This window comes from Mustela erminea, chromosome 3 (genome assembly GCF_009829155.1).
Source record: "Mustela erminea isolate mMusErm1 chromosome 3, mMusErm1.Pri, whole genome shotgun sequence".
Taxonomy (NCBI): domain Eukaryota; kingdom Metazoa; phylum Chordata; class Mammalia; order Carnivora; family Mustelidae; genus Mustela; species Mustela erminea.
In genome coordinates, this window is record NC_045616.1 from 59,000,894 (window position 1) to 59,022,788 (window position 21,895).

Here is a 21,895-nt window from a genome sequence, read left to right on the forward strand (position 1 = left end):
AATGATGAAAATAATGATTAAAATAAAATTAATTCTTCTACAGAGATTTAAAAATAATAAACCTATTATAAATAGTCAAACTTGGGACCTACCCAAATATTTCAAAAATTTAAATAAAATGAGCAGCTTTTTTAAAATTGGCAAAAATGACACAAGAAATAGCTAATCTGAATAATCCTATGTCTATTAAAGAAACTCATCTGTAATTAAAAGCCCTTCCACAAGAAAAACTCCAAACCCAGATAATTTCTCCACTGATTTTTGCAAACATGTAAGAAATAGCACTTATCTTATAAAAACTCTTCTACAGAATAGAACAAGGGTAACTCTTACCAAAACACTTCAAAACTCCAACAGAATCTTGATAGCAAAAACCCAACAAGAAGATTAAAAAAAAAAAATTACAGGCCAATTTCATCCACAAAAATGTATGTAAAACTCCTTAGTATATTAATAAGCAAATCCAAAGCTATACAGACACTTAGAGTTTTTGAGGAGTATAGGGTTGGTTTAATATTCAAAGACCAATCAATGTAATTTACCACATTAAAAGAATAAAGAAGACAAATCAGATGATGATTTTCAAGGACACAGAGAAAGCATTTGATAAAATTCAGTATCTACTCATTAAAAAAAAAAGGCATAAAAAGGAAATAAAAGGTACAATCTTTGGAAAGAAAATAATACATCTGTCATTAATCCTACAGATCATGATTATGTTTCCAGAAAATTTAAAGAAACCTATAAAAATTATTATAATCAATGAATTAAGCAAGATCTTTGGAAGTAAGGTCAGGATTCAAAAGTCAACTTTATTTCTAGACTTTAGCAATAAGTAGTTAAAAACAGAAAATTTACTGATAAAATTGACCACAGTATCAAAAAAACTCAAATACCTAGGAATAAATCTAACGAAATAAGCAAGATAGGGAAACACAAAAGACACAGCAAACTATAAAATATCTCTGAAAGAAATGAAAGAACACCTAAGTAAATGAAAGAATATACTATGTTCATGGACTGAAAAGCTCAATACTGTAATGTGACAATAAATAAATTCCTATGGTTCTGGCATAAAGACCCACAGTGGAATAAAGTAGAAACAGACTGGGGCACCTGGGCAGCTCAGCCAGTTGAGCATCTGATTTTTGACTTCAGCTCAGGTCATGATCTCAGGGTTGTGAGATTGAGCTCTGTGCACAGGGCTCCGCACTCAGCAGGGAGTCTGCTTGTCCCTCTCCCTCTGCTCCTCTCTCTGCTCGCACTCTCTCTCTCTCAATAAATAAAATTTTTAAGAAAAAAACACAGAAACAGATTGATGTGTATATAGTTAATTGATTTATGACAAAGGATACACTGCAGTACAGTACACAAAGGATGATCTTTTGATGATGGTGTTTGGTCAAAAGGATGTCCTTAAAGAAAAATAAGAAATCCTGACCCCTAACTTACATCATAAACAAAAATCAGTTTCAGGTACATTACAGCTTCGACAGACAAAAAACAAACAAACAAACAAACAAGATTATTAGACAATAATATATGATTTTGGGGTAGAGAAAGATTCTTTAAGAGATCACAAATCCTAATTTGCTATAAAGGAAGATTTAAAAATGGAAGTACATGGGCGCCTGGGTGGCTCAGTGGGTTAAGCCGCTGCCTTCGGCTCAGGTCATGATCTCAGGGTCCTGGGATCGAGTCCCGCGTCGGGCTTTCTGCTCAGCAGGGAGCCTGCTTCCTCCCCTCTCTCTCTCTGCCTGCCTCTCTGCCTACTTGTGATCTCTCTCTGTCAAATAAATAAATAAAATCTTTAAAAAAAAAAAATGGAAGTATATTGGGATTTTATTTATTTATTTATTTGATAAAAAGCACAAGCAGGGAGAGCAACAGGCAGAGAGAGAGGGAGAAGCAGGGTCCCCGCCAAGCAGGGAGCCCATTGTGGGACTCCATCCCAGAACTCCAGGATCATGACCTGAGCCAAAGGCAGTTGCTTAACCAACTGAGCACCCAGGTGCTCCCATTTGATTAAACACAAAATGAAAAGGCCTAAAATAAAGTAATACTCCTAGGCAGTAAAAACACCAAAACAATGGAAAAATGGGCAAAGGACATGAACAGGATATTTATAGAAAAAGAAACACTCAAGGCCAAAAACACAGTCTTAATCAGGAAAAGGAAAAGGAAATTGCAGGATTGTTCAAGGGACCTATAAGCTATCTCTAACATTCAAACGAAAAAAACTGAACATTTCTGAAGGAATAATTTTTAAAAGATACTTTCAGAAAATTCATCATATTATCAAAAGGCTTAAGAGTCTACTTATGCGGCATGTTGGAAGTATATGGAGGGCAATTTGGAAAGGCCTAGTAAAGTTAAAGATTCTGTATTACTGGTCTACATGACCCAGCAATTCCTCTTTTAGGAGTCTACCCTAGAAAAATAAACAAGTACTCAGAAAGATATTTATATTCATTCTAGTACTGTTTGTATTCATAATAGGAAAAAAAAGGCAATCTAACTGTCTATCATTGGGAAAATGAAAAGATGTACTTTGTACAATTACGAAAACAATCATTTACAAAATAGCATATGACAGGTTCAGTGTGCCATATCTGTGTACACTTTAAAAATACACAAAATTATATATTGTTAAAATATAAATAGGGGCGCCTGGGTGGCTCAGTGGGTTAAGCCGCTGCCTTCGGCTCGGGTCATGATCTCAGGGTCCTGGGATCGAGTCCCGCGTCGGGCTCTCTGCTCGGCAGGGAGCCTGCTTCCCTCTCTCTCTCTCTCTCTCTGCCTGCCTCTCCATCTACTTGTGATTTCTCTCTGTCAAATAAATAAATAAAATCTTTAAAAAAAATATATATATATATAAATAAATAAAAGAACAAAAATATGCATAAGGATAACAAGTAACATGAGGATAATGGTTACCAGTGAGATAAGGAAGTGAAGGGGGAGGTCTGTAACACTTTATTTACTTTAAATATATCTAAAGTTCATATCACAGAAGGTCATTCTCTATGATATCTGAGTGAAGGATAAATGGGTATCTGCTATACTGTTTTCTACACTTTTTCACTTGTTTGAAATACCAGGTAGTTGAAAATTATTTAAATAAATTATTTTAAGATTTAATTATTTATTTCATAAATAATTGTCATGAACCATCAAACAACTCTTTACAAATCCCTTAACATATTTAGGAAAAATTTACACAGTTTCAAATGACATTTCTTTATTTGGATTTCCAGCATATTTACATAAAAATAGAACACCAGAAAAAAACTCTACATACTAGAAAGTAAAAAATGTAATACAAGGCAGAATAACCTACACAAGGGTTACAATGTGTCACGAGGGAGCCCTGAATGGTGAAGGTGTTGTTGGTGGAGCCGCTTCAAGTGGAATTACCAAACCCAGCAAGCAATGGGGGTGGGTGATGGAAGTGCAGACACAAAACAAATTTTTTAAAATAAGTAATTAGGAAAGCTACGAGGAAAAAAAAGTATACCCTTTATCTTGTAGATACCTTATTTCTTCCAATCACTTGAAAGATAAAAGGATTTATACTTATGGCTCAATTAGGTATCTTCTTCAAATGGGAATCAAAAATGTGAGAGGGTACTAAAATGTTAAGAGAGCTCTGCACGTCTCCGTTTCCTAAATTCTAACATAAGGGGGTTGAATTAAATGATTTCTCATCCTCAAATTCTATGACCCTCTGAAAAATAACATGTCCAAATTCAGGCATATGACAGTATGTGGCTCTGGGTTGAATCAAAAGGGGGAAGCTGTGGAATTCACTTGGAAAAATGGTACACAGTGACCCAGTCAGACATGCGGTCCCTTCTGTGGAAGTGGTCTTTCCAGGCCTATCCAGCATCTGAAGACTTCAGACAAGAACTCAGAAGATTTTAAGAAGTGAAACGCTTTCAACTCAACTATCTGTAGGTGGCATCTCTACTGCCACCATCCCAGTGGACCACAGCAGCAGGTCCTGACTAGTCTCTCTGCTTCTCTGCCCACAGATCGTTCTCTACATTGCAGTCAGAGTGACTGCCTTAAAAATTAAAACAGAATTTGCCTCCTGCTAAAAGCCCTCAAATAGCTCCCCAGTGTTCTAATACTAAAGCCCCAACTCCTCACCATGACCTAAAGACCATGCCCACCTGTGTGGCCTAATCTCCTCCCCCACTCCACACGTTACCTCAGCACTAGCCTGACTGGATTTATGTTCTTCTTCCACCTGCCATAAGATGCTAAGCTCATTCCTGCCTTTGGGCCTTTCCATAGCTTGTTCCTTCCATCTGAGATGTTCTTCCCTGAGATTAGATCCTTTCCATCATTCAAGTCCAAACTCAAACATCAGCTCCCAGGAGAGACCTTTTCTGACCACTCAATCTACCTTAAGCCCCTCTAACCTGTCATACACTATGCTGTTAGCCCATTTTTTTCTTTATACCTTTTATCCCTCTCTGTAATTCCCCTAATTTTCTTATGTACTTAATACCAATGTCACTGCTAGAAAGTAAGTTCCCGGGGTGCCTGGCTGGCTCAGTGGGTTAAAGCCTCTGCCTTTGGCTCAAGCCATTATCCCAGAGTCCTGGGATTGAGCCCCTATCCATCTCTCTGCTCAGCGGGGACCCTGCTTCCTCCTCTCTCTCTGCTTCTGTGCCTACTTGTGATCTCTATCTGTCAAATAAATAAATAAAATCTTTAAAAAGAAAAAAAAAAAAAAAGAAAGGAAAAGAAGTTCCCATCTTACTTCCCATCCCCACTGACTACAAGGTCTGACAAAAAATGGCACTTAATAAATACTGGTGAAAGGCACCACGACAGGGATATTCACCACCCTTACAGATGAAAAAATCATCTGCATTCTCTCTAGAACTAGTCAGGAATATGTGACTCCCTTTCCTCTATAGTCCCTAAGATGACAGGGTAAGTGAGGAAATGATCAAGAATCTCACGTGTGCATCTACCTCCCGGCAAAGGCTTATGTATCAGAGGCACCACACATCAGAAGGTCCCAGATGTGGAAAACCCATTAAATCTATCTGGAAAACCAGCGAGGATAAGTAAGCATTCCAGCGGAGTAGCCAGAAGCCGAAAGCTGGCAAAAACCAAGTTTTTACCCATTCTGGAGCCTACTGAATTTCCCAGGAATGCATTCAACTAGACAGTTGAGATGGTGTCCACACCTGTGCCAGGCATGGAGCACGATGCTGCACATAGAGCAAATTCTCAAGAAGACACAGAGGGGGCACTTGGGTGGCTCAGTTGGGTGGACATCTGGCTTTGGCTCAGGTCATGATCCCAGGGTTCTGGGATGGAGTCCCACACTGGGCTCCCTGGTTAGCAGGAGCCTGCTTCACCTTCTCTCTCTGTGCTCTCACTCCCAAATAAATAAATAAAATCTCAAAAAAAAAAAAAAAAAAGAAAAGAAAAGAAAAGAAAACACAGATCGATGGATGGGTGAATGACAATAAACCAACACTGAAGTATTGTACCAAGGGGACTGTTTCTGGAGTGTACCTATGGTCTGGCCTGAGTAAACCTTTGAGGAAGCTAGAGTTCAATCTTTAAAGTTTCTGCCTTAGTACTGCTGATGTCACCGGTGACAGCACTAGTCAATAAAATTAGTATTTTGTATCAAGAATCAAACACGGACTCTAAACCAGTAAGTTTTGAGATAAGTAATCAATTTCCACAAAGAATGCTGTCATATGTGTAAAGAAAAGAGAAGTGGAGATGAAAACTAGAAGGCAATTGTTAAGATATCATAAGAAAATCACAGCTAGCACGTGCCACGAGTAACTGTGCTAATGACTGGGTAGGCATCACCTCATTCTGTTCTCACAATGGCCTCACAGGGTCATACAAGTACTACTACATTCCCATGTTACAGGCGAGGAAACAGGCCTGGGGAGTCTAAGGACCTTGCCCAGTAATGTGGAGCTACCAAGTAGCTGAACAGGGATATTAAGCATAGATCATCCCCGTGACAGATGTCTCACAGGGGCTCCCTTCTCAATGACAGGCAGACACATTCACTGCCAGATACAAGGGCTGCTCTAGCGCAGGGCCAGCAACCCTGGGTCTATTGTTGGGTACACTGTGATGACGGTCAGTCAGAATGCCCCTGAAGTCAGGAGATGTACTGCAAAAATAAAATAAAATGAAATGAAACAATAAAATTGTCACATGTTAATTTCAAAGACTTGGGCATCAGTTAATTTTCTACAAGAAAGGTTTCCTTCCTTGACAGGTACAGATATTGACATCGATCTTCAAAAAAGACTCATGGCAGAACTATTTTTATAATAGTTGCAGACTGCTGAAAAAGTTTGGCAGTTTTAAAGTGTTTTATTCCCTGAACATGTCAATCAATAACAGGTTACAGTGAGAAAATCCCTAGTGAAAGCCTCCTCCAGATAAGCTCTTAGCCAAATCCTTGCACTTTTAACCCAAGGGGATCTACAAACAGAAAGGGGGATAATGAAGTTGGAGAGGAGCAAAGGCTGTATGCTGACATGCTAAGGAAAGGGTCCAGACCATTCTGATGCCTGGATGCTGTCCAAATTATATTCCACAGAGAGCTAGTTGTTACTCAACCTAAACCCTCATTCTGTGGATGAAGAAACTGAAGAGTACAGTGGTCTATCCAAGATGATAATAAAATAACAGCTAACCAAGGTATGAATTTACACCTCTAATCAACTCCCCCACTACCTTTGTGTACCAACGAGTGATATGTGATGAGTTTTAAAGACAGAACAAAGAAAGTGCTAGGATAAAAAAGAGATTATTTCTGGCCAGAGTAATGGTGAAAGAACCGAGAGGGCGGTAATATCTTTTCGCTCGTGAGGGATGAGTAGGAGTTCCATCAATGGAGATGGGTTATAGACAGGAAGACAGAAGAAGGAACATTCTGGGCAGAGATAGCAATATAGGTCAGAACACTTTAAAAAATAAGCAGTTATCATACAAAATATCCTTTTTTTTTTTTTTTTTTAGAATTTATTTATTTATTTGACAGAAAGAGATCACAAGTAGGCAGAGAGGCAGGCAGAGAGAGAGAGGAGGAAGCAGGCTCCCCGCCGAGCAGCGATCCCGATGCGGGACTCGATCCCAGGACCCTGGGATCACGACCCGAGCCGAAGGCAGTGGCCTAACCCACTGAGCCACCCAGGCACCCCCAAAATATCCTTCTTTATCTCACTGTGTCAGAAGCAGGAAGAAATGGGCACCTGAAGTAAGAAAGAAGTAACAAAAAACAATGTTAAAATGCCATTGGTGGGGCACCTGGGTGGCTCAGTATGTTAAGCCTCTGCCTTTAGCTCAGGTCATGATCTCAGGGTCCTGGGATCAAGCCCTGCATCGCGCTCTCTGCTCAGCAGGGAGCCTGCTTCCTCCTCTCTCTCTGCCTGTCTCTCTGCCTACTTGTGATCTGTCAAATAAATAAATAAAATCTTTAAAAAAAATGCCACTGGTGTTTCCTCAGTTTTTTAACAATGTGATCCCATGATCATCCTATGTGAAAAATACATTTATAGCAAAAGCTATGCAAATAATCCAGGCATAGAATTAAATTAAACCTAATACTCAGACATATTTTTATGGGATGCATTATTGTTAGTCTATTTGGTAATTAAGTACAAAGAGTCAACAGCTTATGAATACAAATACAAAGAGTCTAACTTTTATATAGCCAAACCAAGCATTTCTGGGGTAGCTAGAAGACTCTGTCTGGGAGAAGGGAGGAAATGGGAAGCTGGGGATCCTTGGTCCCCTCTTGTACTCCTTCATCTTTACCAGTTTCAAGCATCATTCATGTAACAAATGTGTGAGCACCTACTATGTGCCACACATGGCCAGGCACTGAGGTGCTTAAAGCCCCTTCTTGATCTCAGGAGAAGGAACTGTGACCAGGGTTCCAGTGTCCACCCAGTCCCACTCCACAAGAGCTGGGCTGTGGACTTCCCTTGGGCCACAAAAATCTACCAGGTTCAAGTACTTCCTGGGAAACTTCTTGCTTTGCACATTCAACTCATTTTCTTCCCTTCCACAAATTGAGAAGCTACCAACCACAATTTTCCCACTCTCTCTTCCAATAAGGAGAATTTATATTATTTACATTAAAAACAAAAAACAGGGGTGCCTAGATGGCTTAGTCAGTTAAGCGTCTGGCCTTCAGCTCAGATCATGATCCCAAGCTCTTGGGATTGAGCCCCATATAAATAAATAAATAACATGTATTTATAAATAAATAAATAAATGATAGATAGATAGATAAATAAATAAATAAATCTTTACCGACAAAAAACACAAAGTCAAACTCTAACTTTAGTCACTATCAAAAATCCATCCATTAGAAAGGCATTTGGTTTAATAAATAGAGTCCTGAGATGGTAGCAGATTGCAGTGGTGTTTCCCAAGCAGGATGTCTTGGCACATTATGCCCTGGTCTGCCTCACGGGGTACAGGGATGCTAAGAAGCTGACGTCCTAATCCATCCTAATCCTCAAGGTGGCAGGTGGGGCTGAGGCAGCCAGAGCGCTAGGCCAACCTCTTTGGCTCCAAGCAACCTTCTCCTTTTTCTTTCATTCCAGTGTATCATCAAACTCCTCCTATCATTTTCTTTTCTTTCTTTCTCTCTCTCTCTTTTTTACAGATTTTATTTATTTGGCAGAAAGAGAGCAACTGAGCACAAGCAGGGGGAGCAGCAGAAGTGGGGGGAGAAGAGGTTCCCTGGCAGGGAGCCTGACGCAGGACTCAATCTCAGGACCCTGAGACCATGACCCGAGCAGATGCTTACCGACTGAGCTAGCCAGGTGCCCCAAATTCTCATTTTGAAGGTGTGCTACAAAGTGAAAACAACTGAAAAGCACTGGCTTGCCCTAGAATACTGTTGTATTTTGGGAGAGCGCTCAAGATCACTCAACTTGGGTAACCTCTGGCATGTCAATTCTCTCTTTCTGAGCCTTGTTTCTTCATAAGTAAGAAGATATGGTTACACTAAATGACCCCTATTTTCCCTTCTAGTTCTACAATATAATTAGTCAGTAACCTGTGATATTCCCCATATAACATTCTGGAACATAATATCTTGGCGGGAGGCAAAAGTTTAAAGTGAGATTTGAAGACTGTCCAAGGCTTGTGGCTATTTCTTGTTTATTTACCATATATGATCAGGTGCCTGCCAAGTATGAGAGAACTGTGACTGACAGTGGGATCACAACTAACCCAGAGAAAGCCCATTCTGTTACTGTGAAGCTCACAGTGCACTGGGAACCACGAACAAAGGCAGTTATAATTTACTGGTTAAGTACTAAAATGGGGAGAAATATGAGTGTTATGGGTAAGCGATGGGGTACCCAAACCCAGCACTGGTTAGGAAAGGCTTGGTGCAGACAGTGACACCCAAGACAAGACTTCGAGAACAGCAGGAGCTAGAGGGTGGGGTGGGGTGGGCTGTGGGTGTGTGTGAGGCAGGAGTGGATGGTATGGAGAAAGATGACATTCTAGGCAGAGGGAATACCATCTGCCAAGTCCCAGAAGCACAGTAACTTGGGAACTATATGGCTGGAATTTTAAGCATGCTTTTAAATGGGAGAGTGTTAGGACAGGTTAGGAAAAGCCCTGTGGCTGCAGAATGCAGAAATGTGCTGGAGAGGGGCAAGATGGAGGTGGGAGATCCCACGCTGCTGAGTCTACAAACACTCAGATTATATAGTGAATCAGGGTAGAAAACAAAGAGAGGATTTAAAAGAGTATTGCTTTCAATTCTGCTTGGGGAAGTCAAACTGAGGTTTCCTAGAAGATGTAAAAGAGCCAGGTCCCACAGGATAGAAAGGAATATACAGTAACATCTGGCTACCAGTATCACAAGTGTGATCTTCAGATTAAACTATATCTCTAAATTCTGAAAATGAGGTAGGATAAATATGTTTAAAAGTTTCTTAAAAAGTTCAGGGTACCTGGGTGGCTCAGTCGGTAAAGCATCTGCATTCAGTTCCAGTCATGATCTCAAGGTCCTGGGATTGTGCCCCCTTGTTAGGCTCCCTGCTCAGTGAGGAGCCTGCTTCTCCCTCTCCCTCTGCTGCAACCCCTGCTTGTGCTCTCTCTCACTCTTACTCTCTAATAAATATATAGCCTTAAAATTTTTAAAAAGTTTTCGTTTAAACCTACTTTCAGTGAAACTTAAATCAACCTTCAGTGTTAGTGCCTGAGAGGGCCTTTTCATCAGTCTTCTTTACATGTTCATGTAATTTCCCTGACAGATTCAGAATCAAAACTGCAGTACATACATCATGATCATTCTAAAATCTGTTAACTCCAGCTCAGACCCCTCACCTGGTCTTTTCATATCCATCAATCCATGTTCCCATTAGGTTCACTACCCAGTGTCCCCCAAACACCTCAAAGTTCATAGTTCCTCTCTATTTAATCCTCTGCCATATTCTTGCATTCTAGAAAAGCTAATATATAGCAGGTCAAGAAAATGTTAGTCTCTTAGGGACCATTTGGATATCCCTCTACTTTGAAATTCCTGCTCATTTAAAGCCAATTTTTCTACCATGTAATCTGTTAGCTCCTTCAGGGCCTTTTTAAGTATTCTATTACTATTAATTTAATTGGGTATGTCTCCCACCAGATTAGGAAGGTATTCTATCTCTTTCTTCTGTGTAATTTGATCTCAAGCACAATACTGACAAAGTGTGTCAAAATCTCAAAGAACAAAATATTCATAAAATAATGCTAATAAAAATACAAAGTAAATGCCAGATTACGAAATGTGAGAAGAAGAGTATTCTTAAAACTGGGAGCAGAAAAGTAGGCAGAAAGTTGGCTTGTTCAGAAGGACTATAATAAGTTCACTTAACACAGAATCCAGAAAAGTACACTTATAATCACATGTACAAAAGACCATTTCTTAAAATTACATGATTATCAAAAGTAACAATGTCATTTGACTTTCAGGAAATTATTTTCAGGCTATATTTTATAATTAACACCTATAAAATATTTTAAATTGAGTTTTACATAGTAAGTTCTTTTTCAACACTATCCCTATATATAAATTTATACCCTGTAAAATAGAATGCACTTCACCATAGCAACAGTTCTATATCAACTCCTACTCAAGTTAGAAAAAGCATATGTAAAAGAAATGAATATTCTGGAATATTCTGAAGTGCCTACTGGGAAAAAAATCACTCCATTTATTTTGTAAAAATTTAAATATAAAAGTTTAATGTTTCCTTAAAACATTTTTATAATTAGGCAAAAGGCTAGTTTAGTTTCTCAAATCTTGCTTTATTAAATAGTGTAATACATTTTTAAAAGAAAGCAAAAGAGGGGAAAAATAATGAAAAAGCAAAGGAAAAAAAAAAACCCAATGTCAAGAATAACATACTTGGGATTGAGCTGGTGGGCATGCTAGGGGATGGGAACAGTAACAGGAAATAATGTTCAAGTGATTTATAAGTAAAATATAAACCAAGGTATTAAATGTTGCAACTATATTACTTTCTCAAGAAAAGCTATACCCCACTGGCATTGTGAGAAGTGAAAAAGAAATTCTTATGTTCACATAGCCTTCCTTTAAAAGTCAATAAAGCATCAAGAAGTGTTAACTTGGCTTGATAAATTAAGTCAATTACAAATTCCCTAATGAGAATGAACAACTTTATAGACTTTGGGGATCAGGTTATATACTACCAACAAATCTATGTGCTGCATCCAAATGTAATATTAAACTAAACGTAACTGAAAGCATTTCCTTTCACTCACCACAGCTGTAGCCAAATTCATCACATGCACACCTTTGTCGCCCTTGCTCACAGCCCAAGAGGGAGTATACTCTGTTATGTTCTCAACTCCCTTGCTGTTTGTTCTGGGCTTCCTTTCTCTGACCTAATTTCTAGCTGCTGCACTACATCCCAATTCTCCCACTGACCCAAAGTCCCAACTCCTTCTATGTTTCTAACATCCTTGCTTACCATTTCTTTTAAACAGGCTTAAACAGAAACCTGGCTATTGTTCATTTGGAGGCTGAGCTTTCTGCCACTTCCTACCACACATATCCCATAGTTCAGAGGTTCCTTCTTACATGTTCTTACGTGTTTCTTTAGAACCTGACCACCCTCTCTGCTTGTCTTCAGTTCAGGTATTGACAAACTTCCAGGTCACCAGTCTCCATCCCTGACACCTAGAACACCGTCAGCTTCTCCTCCAAATGCTGATGTTCTCTTAAATGATTTCAACATACACGTGGGTGACTTTTTCCCAGACTCTGTTCCTTGATTTCTTCTCCAGTTCTGCTACTCAGCTTCCATGGTCATACCTCGGACTTGCCGCCTCCAGAAGAGCACTACCTCCGAAATTCTAAAGTTGGACATTCATTCTCTGATACAACGACCTCTCCCCCTTAGCTCCTCCCTACATACTAATTCTCCGATCTCACCACCAGATTATTTCACTTGATGTTGACAAAGATGCTCTTACCTTAACCAAACTCTAGTCCTGAGCCCTCTTCTCCACTAGGCTTCAGTCTCGTCCTATAAAAACTCACATTTTCAACATAAATGATTTTGTTTACTCCTCCCACTAAGAATCCAGTCAACTAGCATCGTTTCTAATAGTTCGTGACCATGTTCTTAGGATAATCCCAAACTCATTTTAAGTTCCTACCTAAAAAAGTACAAGACTGGCAGGAAAATTTACAACATGTTCCAGCCAAAACCTGACAAAAGGCACAAAGGCCCTTGAACTTCCTCTTAAAGCAATGACTTCAGAAAGCTTACAGTTATAAATCCTTTCTCTGCCCTGCTGAGGTGTAACTCTTCTGCAACCTAGAAGAGGTGAGCCATCTCTGAAATACAAACATTCTAGAAGATAACTCTCCCTTTCCTTTTACTCCCTGTGTGAGGGCATACACTCCAGATGCCAGTCAGTAAACCCAGAGGGGTTTCACATTAACCAATACCCTTTCCTGCTTTTTATAATTTCGACTCCCTTGAATCTGCAAGATAACCCTCCACTCCCACCCATTCCTCCCCACTAGTTCCCCATTCTCCCTTCAAAACACCCAGTCACCTCTGCACAAATTGAAGTTGAGTTCAGTTCACACTGGACTCTTTTCTCTACTGCAATTACATTATTGAATAAAATCTATGATTACACCACTTCAATTAGCGTATGACTCTATCTTTGACAATGTAACTCCATGTAACACAAACACACACACACACACACACACACACAGAGGCACAGGCAGGCGCACATACACACACACACTCCATCTCACAAGTTTGCTATTTTTCAGAGCTTCAAACATTCTGTTGCTGGTATTCTCATTCCCTTAGGGGAAAAAAAAAATCAAAATTCCTTAATATGGCGATGAGCAAATTGGCCTCTTCCTTATATCTGAACCCTTCTTTAACACTCTGTGCTCCACATCACTCACCATCTTTCACTCCCCTGAATTCACCCTGCTCTGCCTCACTCGCAGCCTCCGCCACACTGGTTCCTGGACTCGGTATACTGCTCTCCACTTCCCTGGCCTACACTGACTCCGTCTTCAATTAGTATTTTATCCCCAAGAAACCCTCCTTGATGCTCTCTCTACACTAAGTTAGGCTGACCTTGCTACATGCTCCCAGGACAACATGGTTTCCTATATCGTGTATTATAATAGCCTGGCTACCCTCTTGCTTGATCACAGCACCTTAAGGCAGGGAATAGTTCTGTCTTGCTTACCACTCCCTGTCCTAATACTTGTTTCACTACCTGGAACTAAATAGGAATACAGTAAGTATATGTTAAATGAATAAATCTTTAGGATCATTAATGTTCTGTGAGAGAGAGAACATTAGCCTGTGTGACAAAGTTCTCATCAACAAAATCAGCTGAGGCATCTCCAATTCTTTTGCATAACATTTTAAAATACTGAAAGACAGGACAGACATATAGCATTAAACACTACTAGAAATTTGCAAAAACTCCAGTATGATTCCACCCTATTAGCATATTTGGACATTTATAAATGAAAACTATGTATAGGGGTTACCTAGGATAACTAATTAAGACTAACCCTTTAGTTAATAAATCTTTTCATTTAATCTCTCATTGGAAATGACACCAACTCCATACTTGCTGCTGAATATAAAACTACAGCCCAAGATTACTATATTTAACGCCAAAGTTAAATCCTGAGTAAATTACAAAAATACTTATTTTGTATTTAAAAATTTGGATCAGTGTTATCAACTTTGACTTGTTTACTGGCATCATGTGGTACTTACTGATAAATTCGTACTGTTGGGAACATACTGATCCTGTTCTCCCAGCAACATGTCAATCACAGGGTGCCGACCATTTTTAATCACGATTTTCCTCCCCTCCTGCAGAGTTGGTCTGCCAAAAGAAGCATGTTTCAATTTACTAGGCATGAAAACTGCCTTTTAAAAAAATCTCTAAGTTCTAGCATAAGAAATAATGTTAGACTTTAAGTAAACACACACCCAAAATAAGGCTTTGAGTATAAAAGCTAAATTTTAACTATAAAATAAGAATTGGGAGGACAGTTATTATAATAATAGTGCTCAAAGCACAAACTTTATCAGTCTTACAATAGCTCCACTGCTGAAGTCTACTTTACAAGATCTTGTTTTCTCTACTATTCTCTAAGATCAACATTTTCATTACTAGAAGTTACAGTTCAGATTACTGCCATTTAAATCATTTTTAGTAATAAGTATAATAAAGGAAGTCACTGAAAATTATTTCCAGATTTAATTATTACATTAGTAGAAATTATGTTATGTGTTAGACTTGGAGACCTTAAATTTTCATATCCTGTTTAAGTGAAACAACTTTCTACAGTCTTTGGTATCTTTTGCTTTTTTTGATACAAAAAAAAATTTTTTTTTTTACCTTGTTGGTCTTCCTTTCTAAGCTTTTATATTTTTCTGTTTTTATCTATAGCTTTATTTATTTTTCAAAGCCCCTGTGAGCACTGCCCTCCTTTCATTCTCCTCCCTGGAAATCAGTGTGGTGTCTACCCTTCCCAACTTTCTTCTCTGCATTTAGGTTTTTACACACTCATTGCACTGATTTATGATTCTTAAAAACAAAAACAAAAACAAAAAATACCCCAGCAAAACAGGGTGCCTGGGTGGCTTAGTGGGTTAAGCCTCTGCCTTCAGCTCAGGTCATGATCTCAGGGTCCTGGAATTGAGGCCAGGGTGGGCTCCCTCAGCGGGGAGCCTGATTCCCCCTATCTCTCTCTGCCTGTCTCTATGCCTACTTGGGATCTCTCTCTGTCAAAAAATAAATAAAATCTTTAAAAAAACAGAAACAGCAAAACAAATCAGGATCACACTGTAATATATTATTCTACAACTACATTTTTTCCCCTTCACATTCAATACTTAAAAATACGTTTCACCATTTACCAATGGACTCTTATTTTTTTTTAATACTTTCAAGTCATTTTACAAATAATTTGCAGAAGTGGCAACAAAGAGCTAGTAAAAATAAAACAAAACAAAAAAAACCCCAAGACAAATTTTAGTGAGAACTTAAACAGAGCAAATCTCAAATTTTTATTCCACATTTTCCTGGACTTAGAGGCAATATACTTGGAATGGACAACATACTCTCCAAGTAATTAACTCAGCTGTTGTGCATGCACCTAGACCACAGTCATTCATAAATACTGATTCTAGATTTCCATACATTCCTAAAATGTTCTAGCTTATCATAACTTTTGGTTCTTCTCCTACTTGCATGGACAAAAATGCAATACTTAGATTTTTAAAAATATTTAAAGCTTATCGTTTTGTTGAGGAGAGGACAGCCATCTTTTTTGCTCCACAAATGCAAAACATTTTCAGTTTTATATTTATAAATACCAAACCAGAGTAACCGATCTAATCAATACTTTTATTTTACAACATCTATCTTCTTTTAGGTGTACAGGCACACCTGTACACCTACAAACAGTATCAGGTAAACCTTAGGGCACAGACATCACAAAAGACAAAGGAACCACTACATGTCAGGATTGTTCAGGTTCTCGTCAGCAAATGTTGTATGATGTGTGATGCCTGTGGAGTAACTAACTGGAGAACACATTCCATTTTGTCCTTAGAAATACATTATTCACACACTGACTCTTAAGCTTGGGAAAATTCACCTAGGCCACTGTCACCTGAACACTTACGATCTGAGATTTTGTTTATACAAGAAATTTCATCATCATCGGTAGTATCTAGAGCACTGCTATCTTTCTCTTTCGCATTCATCTTTTGATTAATCTAATAATTGTGAAATGTCTTCTTACTTTTTTCGTCTTTTCTATTATGGGTGAAAAACTTAATTCAGAATTCTCAACTCTGTGCAATGAAAGTTAGAAGCAGCAGTTATAATATGTGAAAGTTAATTATTACATCAATAGAAATTAATTAATTATAACTGTAACAGTTATAATAACAGTTGTAGTTAGATTACAGCAGTGCTATTTCTAGTCTTTTACAATTTCCTGAAGAACGATGCAGCACTCTGAGCAATACAATTAGAACAAGGAAGGATGGTGTGGTAGTGATTATCTTACCTTTGTATTGTCATTCTCTAGTTTTCTTACATTTAGACTTTTTAGTAGAACTAATTGATAAATAATACAAAGTAATTCTTGAATGATGAAAGAGCAAGATGCTCCAGATACAGAAAAGATAAAAATCATTAAAGATCCCAAAGTACATGTCAGATTTATAAAAGGGTCCAATGGACCCATACGGTAAATGCAAAACAGGATTTTATTCTCCTTTAAAGAAAAATGTGAATTTTCTCTTTGTTCTTTAAAAGACCGTTAAGAAATTTAAAAAGTGAAATTAGGTCCAGTGGAACCTGATGGGATGCTATACTTAAGATTCAGGATCATTTCTTGTCAGATCTTCAGTGTTCTTTAGAAGCTGCTGCATAGATAATTCAGTTGTTCTCCACTGTCGAACACGGACACTGTGTCTAGATTTCCACTGTTATAAACAATACTGCAATCAATCTTACATTTATGTCCATTGGCACATGGACAAATGCTTCTCTAAGCCAGAGTAAATTCCTGAAGTGTACCTTCTAAGTCACAGGGTATGCATATTTTTTATTTTAACATACAGAAATACTGTATCAATTTAACTTCCCACCAGTAGGATATGAAACTTGACTTGTTTTTTCATAACTTCACCTAAAGTAGTTGTTATCAAATTTTCTAATTTCCAACAATGTTAGGTGAACAGTGTTCTTGAACTTTGTTAACTAGCACTCATCGATTACTAAGTGCTTTGACTCAGAACTTTCACGTATAAGCACATTTCTGACCTTACTCATAACACATGGAAATATTATTTCCCTAAATACTTAAATGCTTTTCCTTAAATATATCTGGCTAACAAAACCCCAAGTATGTACACTCACATTTCTCAAAGAAAACAACTAAAGTACCTTCTGAGTAAATAATTTAAAATTATCCATTGGAAAGAGACTTTTAAAATGATGGGAAAAGGGGTGTCTGGGTGGCTCAATGGGTTAAGCTTCTGCCTTCAGCTTGGGTCATGGTCTCAGGGTCCTGGGATCAAGCCCGGCATCGGGCTCTCTGTTGGGTCAGGAGCCTGCTTCCCCCCCTCCTCTCTGCCTACTTGTGATGTCTCTCTGTGTCAAATAAATAAATAAATAAAATCTTAAAATAAAATGATGGGAAAAGAACATTTTTTGGATTTCAAAAAGTTTAATTCTAAAGATAGGATTTTTTATTTAGGTGCATTATAAATTTACTATAAAAAATGAAAGCATCTGGGACGCCTGGGTGGCTCAGTTGGTTAAGCAGCTGCCTTCGGCTCAGGTCATGATCCCAGCGTCCTGGGATCGAGTCCCACATTGGGCTCCTTGCTCGTCAGGGAGCCTGCTTCTCCCTCTGTCTCTGCCTGCCATTCTGTCTGCCTGTGCTTGCTCTCTCTCTCTCTCTGATAAATAAAAAAAAAAAAAAAAATGAAAGCATCTGCAAGTAATATCAGTTTTAAAATAAAATCTCAGGTGTTCTGCCAAGTGAAATCGATAGATCATTATTCATGACACTGATATGATTTCCCAGGAAGGTTTTCACTTTAGAATAAAATTCTGAGTGATTTGTTCTGCTCTAAAAATCTACACTGACTTACTCTGTTGCTATCAAAATTATATAATGACAAAACACTTCCTGGTGGGATAAGAAGCAAATCATAATCTGGGGAGATGAGATGATGCACGAGAATCAGATAGTTACAGCAAGAAGGATACGAAAATCATGTTGATGATATGGCATTTAAGAAGAGCTGAGGAAATTTGGATGCTGCCTGGAAAGATTGAAACCTTAAAGTTGAACAAATTTATTTTGTATTTTTGAAATTGCATCTTTCCCCTTTAAATGCCTCAAGGAAATAGAACATAATTAGTAAAACAATATAACATCCAGAATAAAAAACGGATAGAAAGACTTAGAATAAGAACTTTTTTTTTAAAGATTTTTTAATTTATTTATTTGACAGACAGAGATCACAAGTAGGCAGAGAGGCAGACAGAGAGAAGAGGAAGCAGGCTCCCCACTGAGCAGAGAGCCTGATGTGGGGCTCAATCCCAGAACCTTGGGATCATGACCAGAGCTGAAGGCAGAGGCTTTAACCCACAGGCACCCGTAGAATAAGATCTTCTGCTTCAAAGTTAGGCTATAGTGAATAAAAGGTCTGAAGAGCATTTAGGAAGAAAAGATTGCAATTACGAAGCCAAAGTATCAATTTGAACTAAGTGCAATAGCTCAAATGCACTAAAATCTTTAAACGAGCTGGAAATCTAAGGGGCGCTAAAAGATACAAATTTCAGATACTTATTCACTAGCTTAAAATGAATTTTAGTGAAAAGTTTCCTATTTTATGGCTATTTACACTCAATTTTATTTCTGCTGAAAAAAAAAAAGAGAAGTTGATTATATTCCTTGAACTTTATAGAATGATTTTTTTCATTTAAAAATATTCAGGTGGATTTTTCTTAATATATAGTACTCAAGTTGAAAAGTATTTTAGCATGTGAAATATTTCCTGAAATTGTCTTCCTAAGAGAATACGTCATTTGAAAGGAAAATATGTCCTCCTGAAGACAAATGGGAAAATTAGATAAAGTATAGAAAATAGCAACTCTGCAAATACAATGTTCATAATATAATCAAAACGACGAGGAATTCAAAAACATCTAAAAATGGAAGAGGAAGCCCCGAAATGAAAAATCTAGGACCAAACTTGTATTGTAGATACCCAAAATGTTTGTTAAATCTCTGATGAGTCTACAAATTAATCATAGTTTTATAGTATTTTCGCTCCTCAGAGATTTTGCCAAAACTACATCTCAATAAAGTATACCTACAACTGTAAGATTTATGCTGCTTACTAGTTCATAACTTTAATTCTTACAAATTTTATATATGAATACTTGAGATTTAAACAAGACCACATGGCTAATTAGTGACAGAGGATGGGCTAGAACCAAACCTTCTGATATCAAAGCTAGATTCTGGTTATTATAATGCACTGCAAATTATGTATTACTTTAAATTACATATTATGTGTAATACATATATATGTTTAGGCTTACAAACAGATATATACATACATACAGATATGGAAACTTGAATCTACTGTAATATAAACCACATACCCATAGAAATGTTTCTTCTGTTCTCACTAGCTGCTTTAGCAGCAGCAGATGGCAAAAGGCCACTTGAAAGAGTTTAAGAAGAGATAAACCAAGCATAAGTATTTTTTAGTAGAAAGAGCTTTGCATGAAAACATACACCAAGCGTACAGATTGTAGCTGATCCTTTGCTTAATTCACAAACAGAATCCATTAGGAAATGTTAGCTTCACGAACCTTGTGCACCAAGTAAGAAGTCCTACAAAGACCACAGCACGTAAGGAAGAAATCAAGTCAGAGGAAGACAGACTCTCATTCTTCCAGAACTCGTTTCAACTAGAGTATATTTACAGATCTCATTTTTATGGATGATAAATTGCACAAAATTTTCAAAGCCCTCTGATGTGAAAAGAAACTGAGTAATAATGAAGATGCAAAGAGCCTATTTTAAACAAAACTACTGTGCACAGCATGGTAGATCATCCCATACATAAATGGACAGCAAAACAAAATGAAACAAAACAGCAAACCAAGTATATTTTTGTCTAAAACTGGAGTAGCCAATTCCTGCAACCCTTCTCCCATAAATAAATAAATGCTTTACAATAAACAAACTATCTTTTAACATCCACTCTGGGTATTATGCTAGGTATAAAGAACATTTAAATGTTAAGAAAAAACAAAACTGTATTTGGCACAAACTAGAGAGAACATGAAAGAAGTATGAACAGTAGAACATATCCTCTCAAACATAATGAACTCTGTATGCTAAAGTACTGCTAAGCAGAATCACTTCTATATTTTTTTAGAAAGCCAGTGAGTTAAATATTCCCTTAAATTTCCTTAAGTATATGAAAAAATAGACTCCATGTTTCAGAGTGAATGTCTGTGTCCTCCCCCAAATTCATATGAACCTAATGTGATGGGATCGTGGGTCAGGACTTTATAAGGTGATTAGTTCATAAGGGCAGAGCCCTTGTGAATGGGCTAGTGGTTTTATAAAAGAACCCACAGAGAGCCAGACCCCAATAGCCAATGCTCTCCAGAACCACAGAGCCACCAGCACAAAATTCCAGGCTGGGAGAGCCACAGGAGGGAGCCCAGGCACAGAGCATAAGCAGCCATGGGACTACCACAAAGAACCACCTCATCAGCAGCAGGGTCAGGCACAGGACCACCAAAGGGGCAAAATGGCCTAGAGCTCTAGAGGCCCAACATTTGACCTGCAAAACTAAGGTAACAAGACTGCTGCCCCAATGGCTCTGAAAGGTGGGAATCCCTAACCCAGTGGTCCTGGAAAGCAGAGCAATGAGCCAAAGATGTGGCTCAAGCTTAAGGTTTTAAACTTAAGAGCAATTTAATAGCAACAGAGACACTGTCTTGAAATGGATCACACACTGAGTCTCATCCATCTGATTTAGTTGGCATTTAAAGGAGACTTATAAAGTGAAACATACTACAAAGTGTTCAAGTCAAAGCTAACAAATGAAAGGATTACACCTTTAAAAAAAATGTCACCCAAATAAGCTTAAACATTGAAATACATAACATTCACCTTTAGATTACTGTGAACATCTGCTTTCATTGTGCTAAATGATAGAGCAAGCAAGAAAGGTATTTGTTAATTTTAAATCAAGCTATATGTGTATGACATCAGCTTTACCAAAGATCCAACATATTTGCATATATTAATATTTAATAATAAAAATACTAAAATTAGGGCGCCTGGGTGGCTCAGTGGGTTAAGCCGCTGCCTTCGGCTCAGGTCATGATCCCAGGGTCCTGGGATCGAGTCCCGCATCGGGCTCACTGCTCAGCAGAGAGCCTGCTTCCCTCTCTCTCTCTCTGCCTGCCTCTCCATCTACTTGTGATTTCTCTGTCAAATAAATAAATAAAATCTTTAAAAAAAAAAAAAAATACTAAAATTAACGGAATGATGCCATCTGATCTAAAGCACTGAAGAAGAAGAAGGAGTTAAAAAATACATTACCTGCAGTAATCTCCTTGCTTAGCGACCTTGGCCAGGGAGAAAATGCAGTCAACAGTTGCTAAGTGATGTACTGCTTTACACAAGGAGTGATAATGTTCGCTGAAATTCCTAAAAGGCGACAACAAAGAGGTGAACACACCAATTTCTTGGACCTGTATAAGCTGCTCAATATGGGATCAC

At 38.1% G+C, this 21,895-nt stretch overlaps 1 protein-coding gene across 6 annotated transcripts in view; it reads right to left on the reverse strand.

Moving 5' to 3' along the window:
* Positions 1-21,895, reverse strand: part of MSH3 (mutS homolog 3) — a 182,926-nt gene that overhangs the window by 40,503 nt on the left and 120,528 nt on the right. For all 6 annotated transcript variants that reach the window (XM_032335833.1, XM_032335838.1, XM_032335834.1 and 3 more), the window contains 2 exons: positions 21,716-21,823; positions 14,316-14,427 (listed from right to left, as the gene is read on the reverse strand). In XM_032335833.1, coding sequence (XP_032191724.1) covers positions 14,316-14,427; positions 21,716-21,823 — 220 coding nt within the window. The remainder of the gene's footprint in view (positions 1-14,315; positions 14,428-21,715; positions 21,824-21,895) is intronic.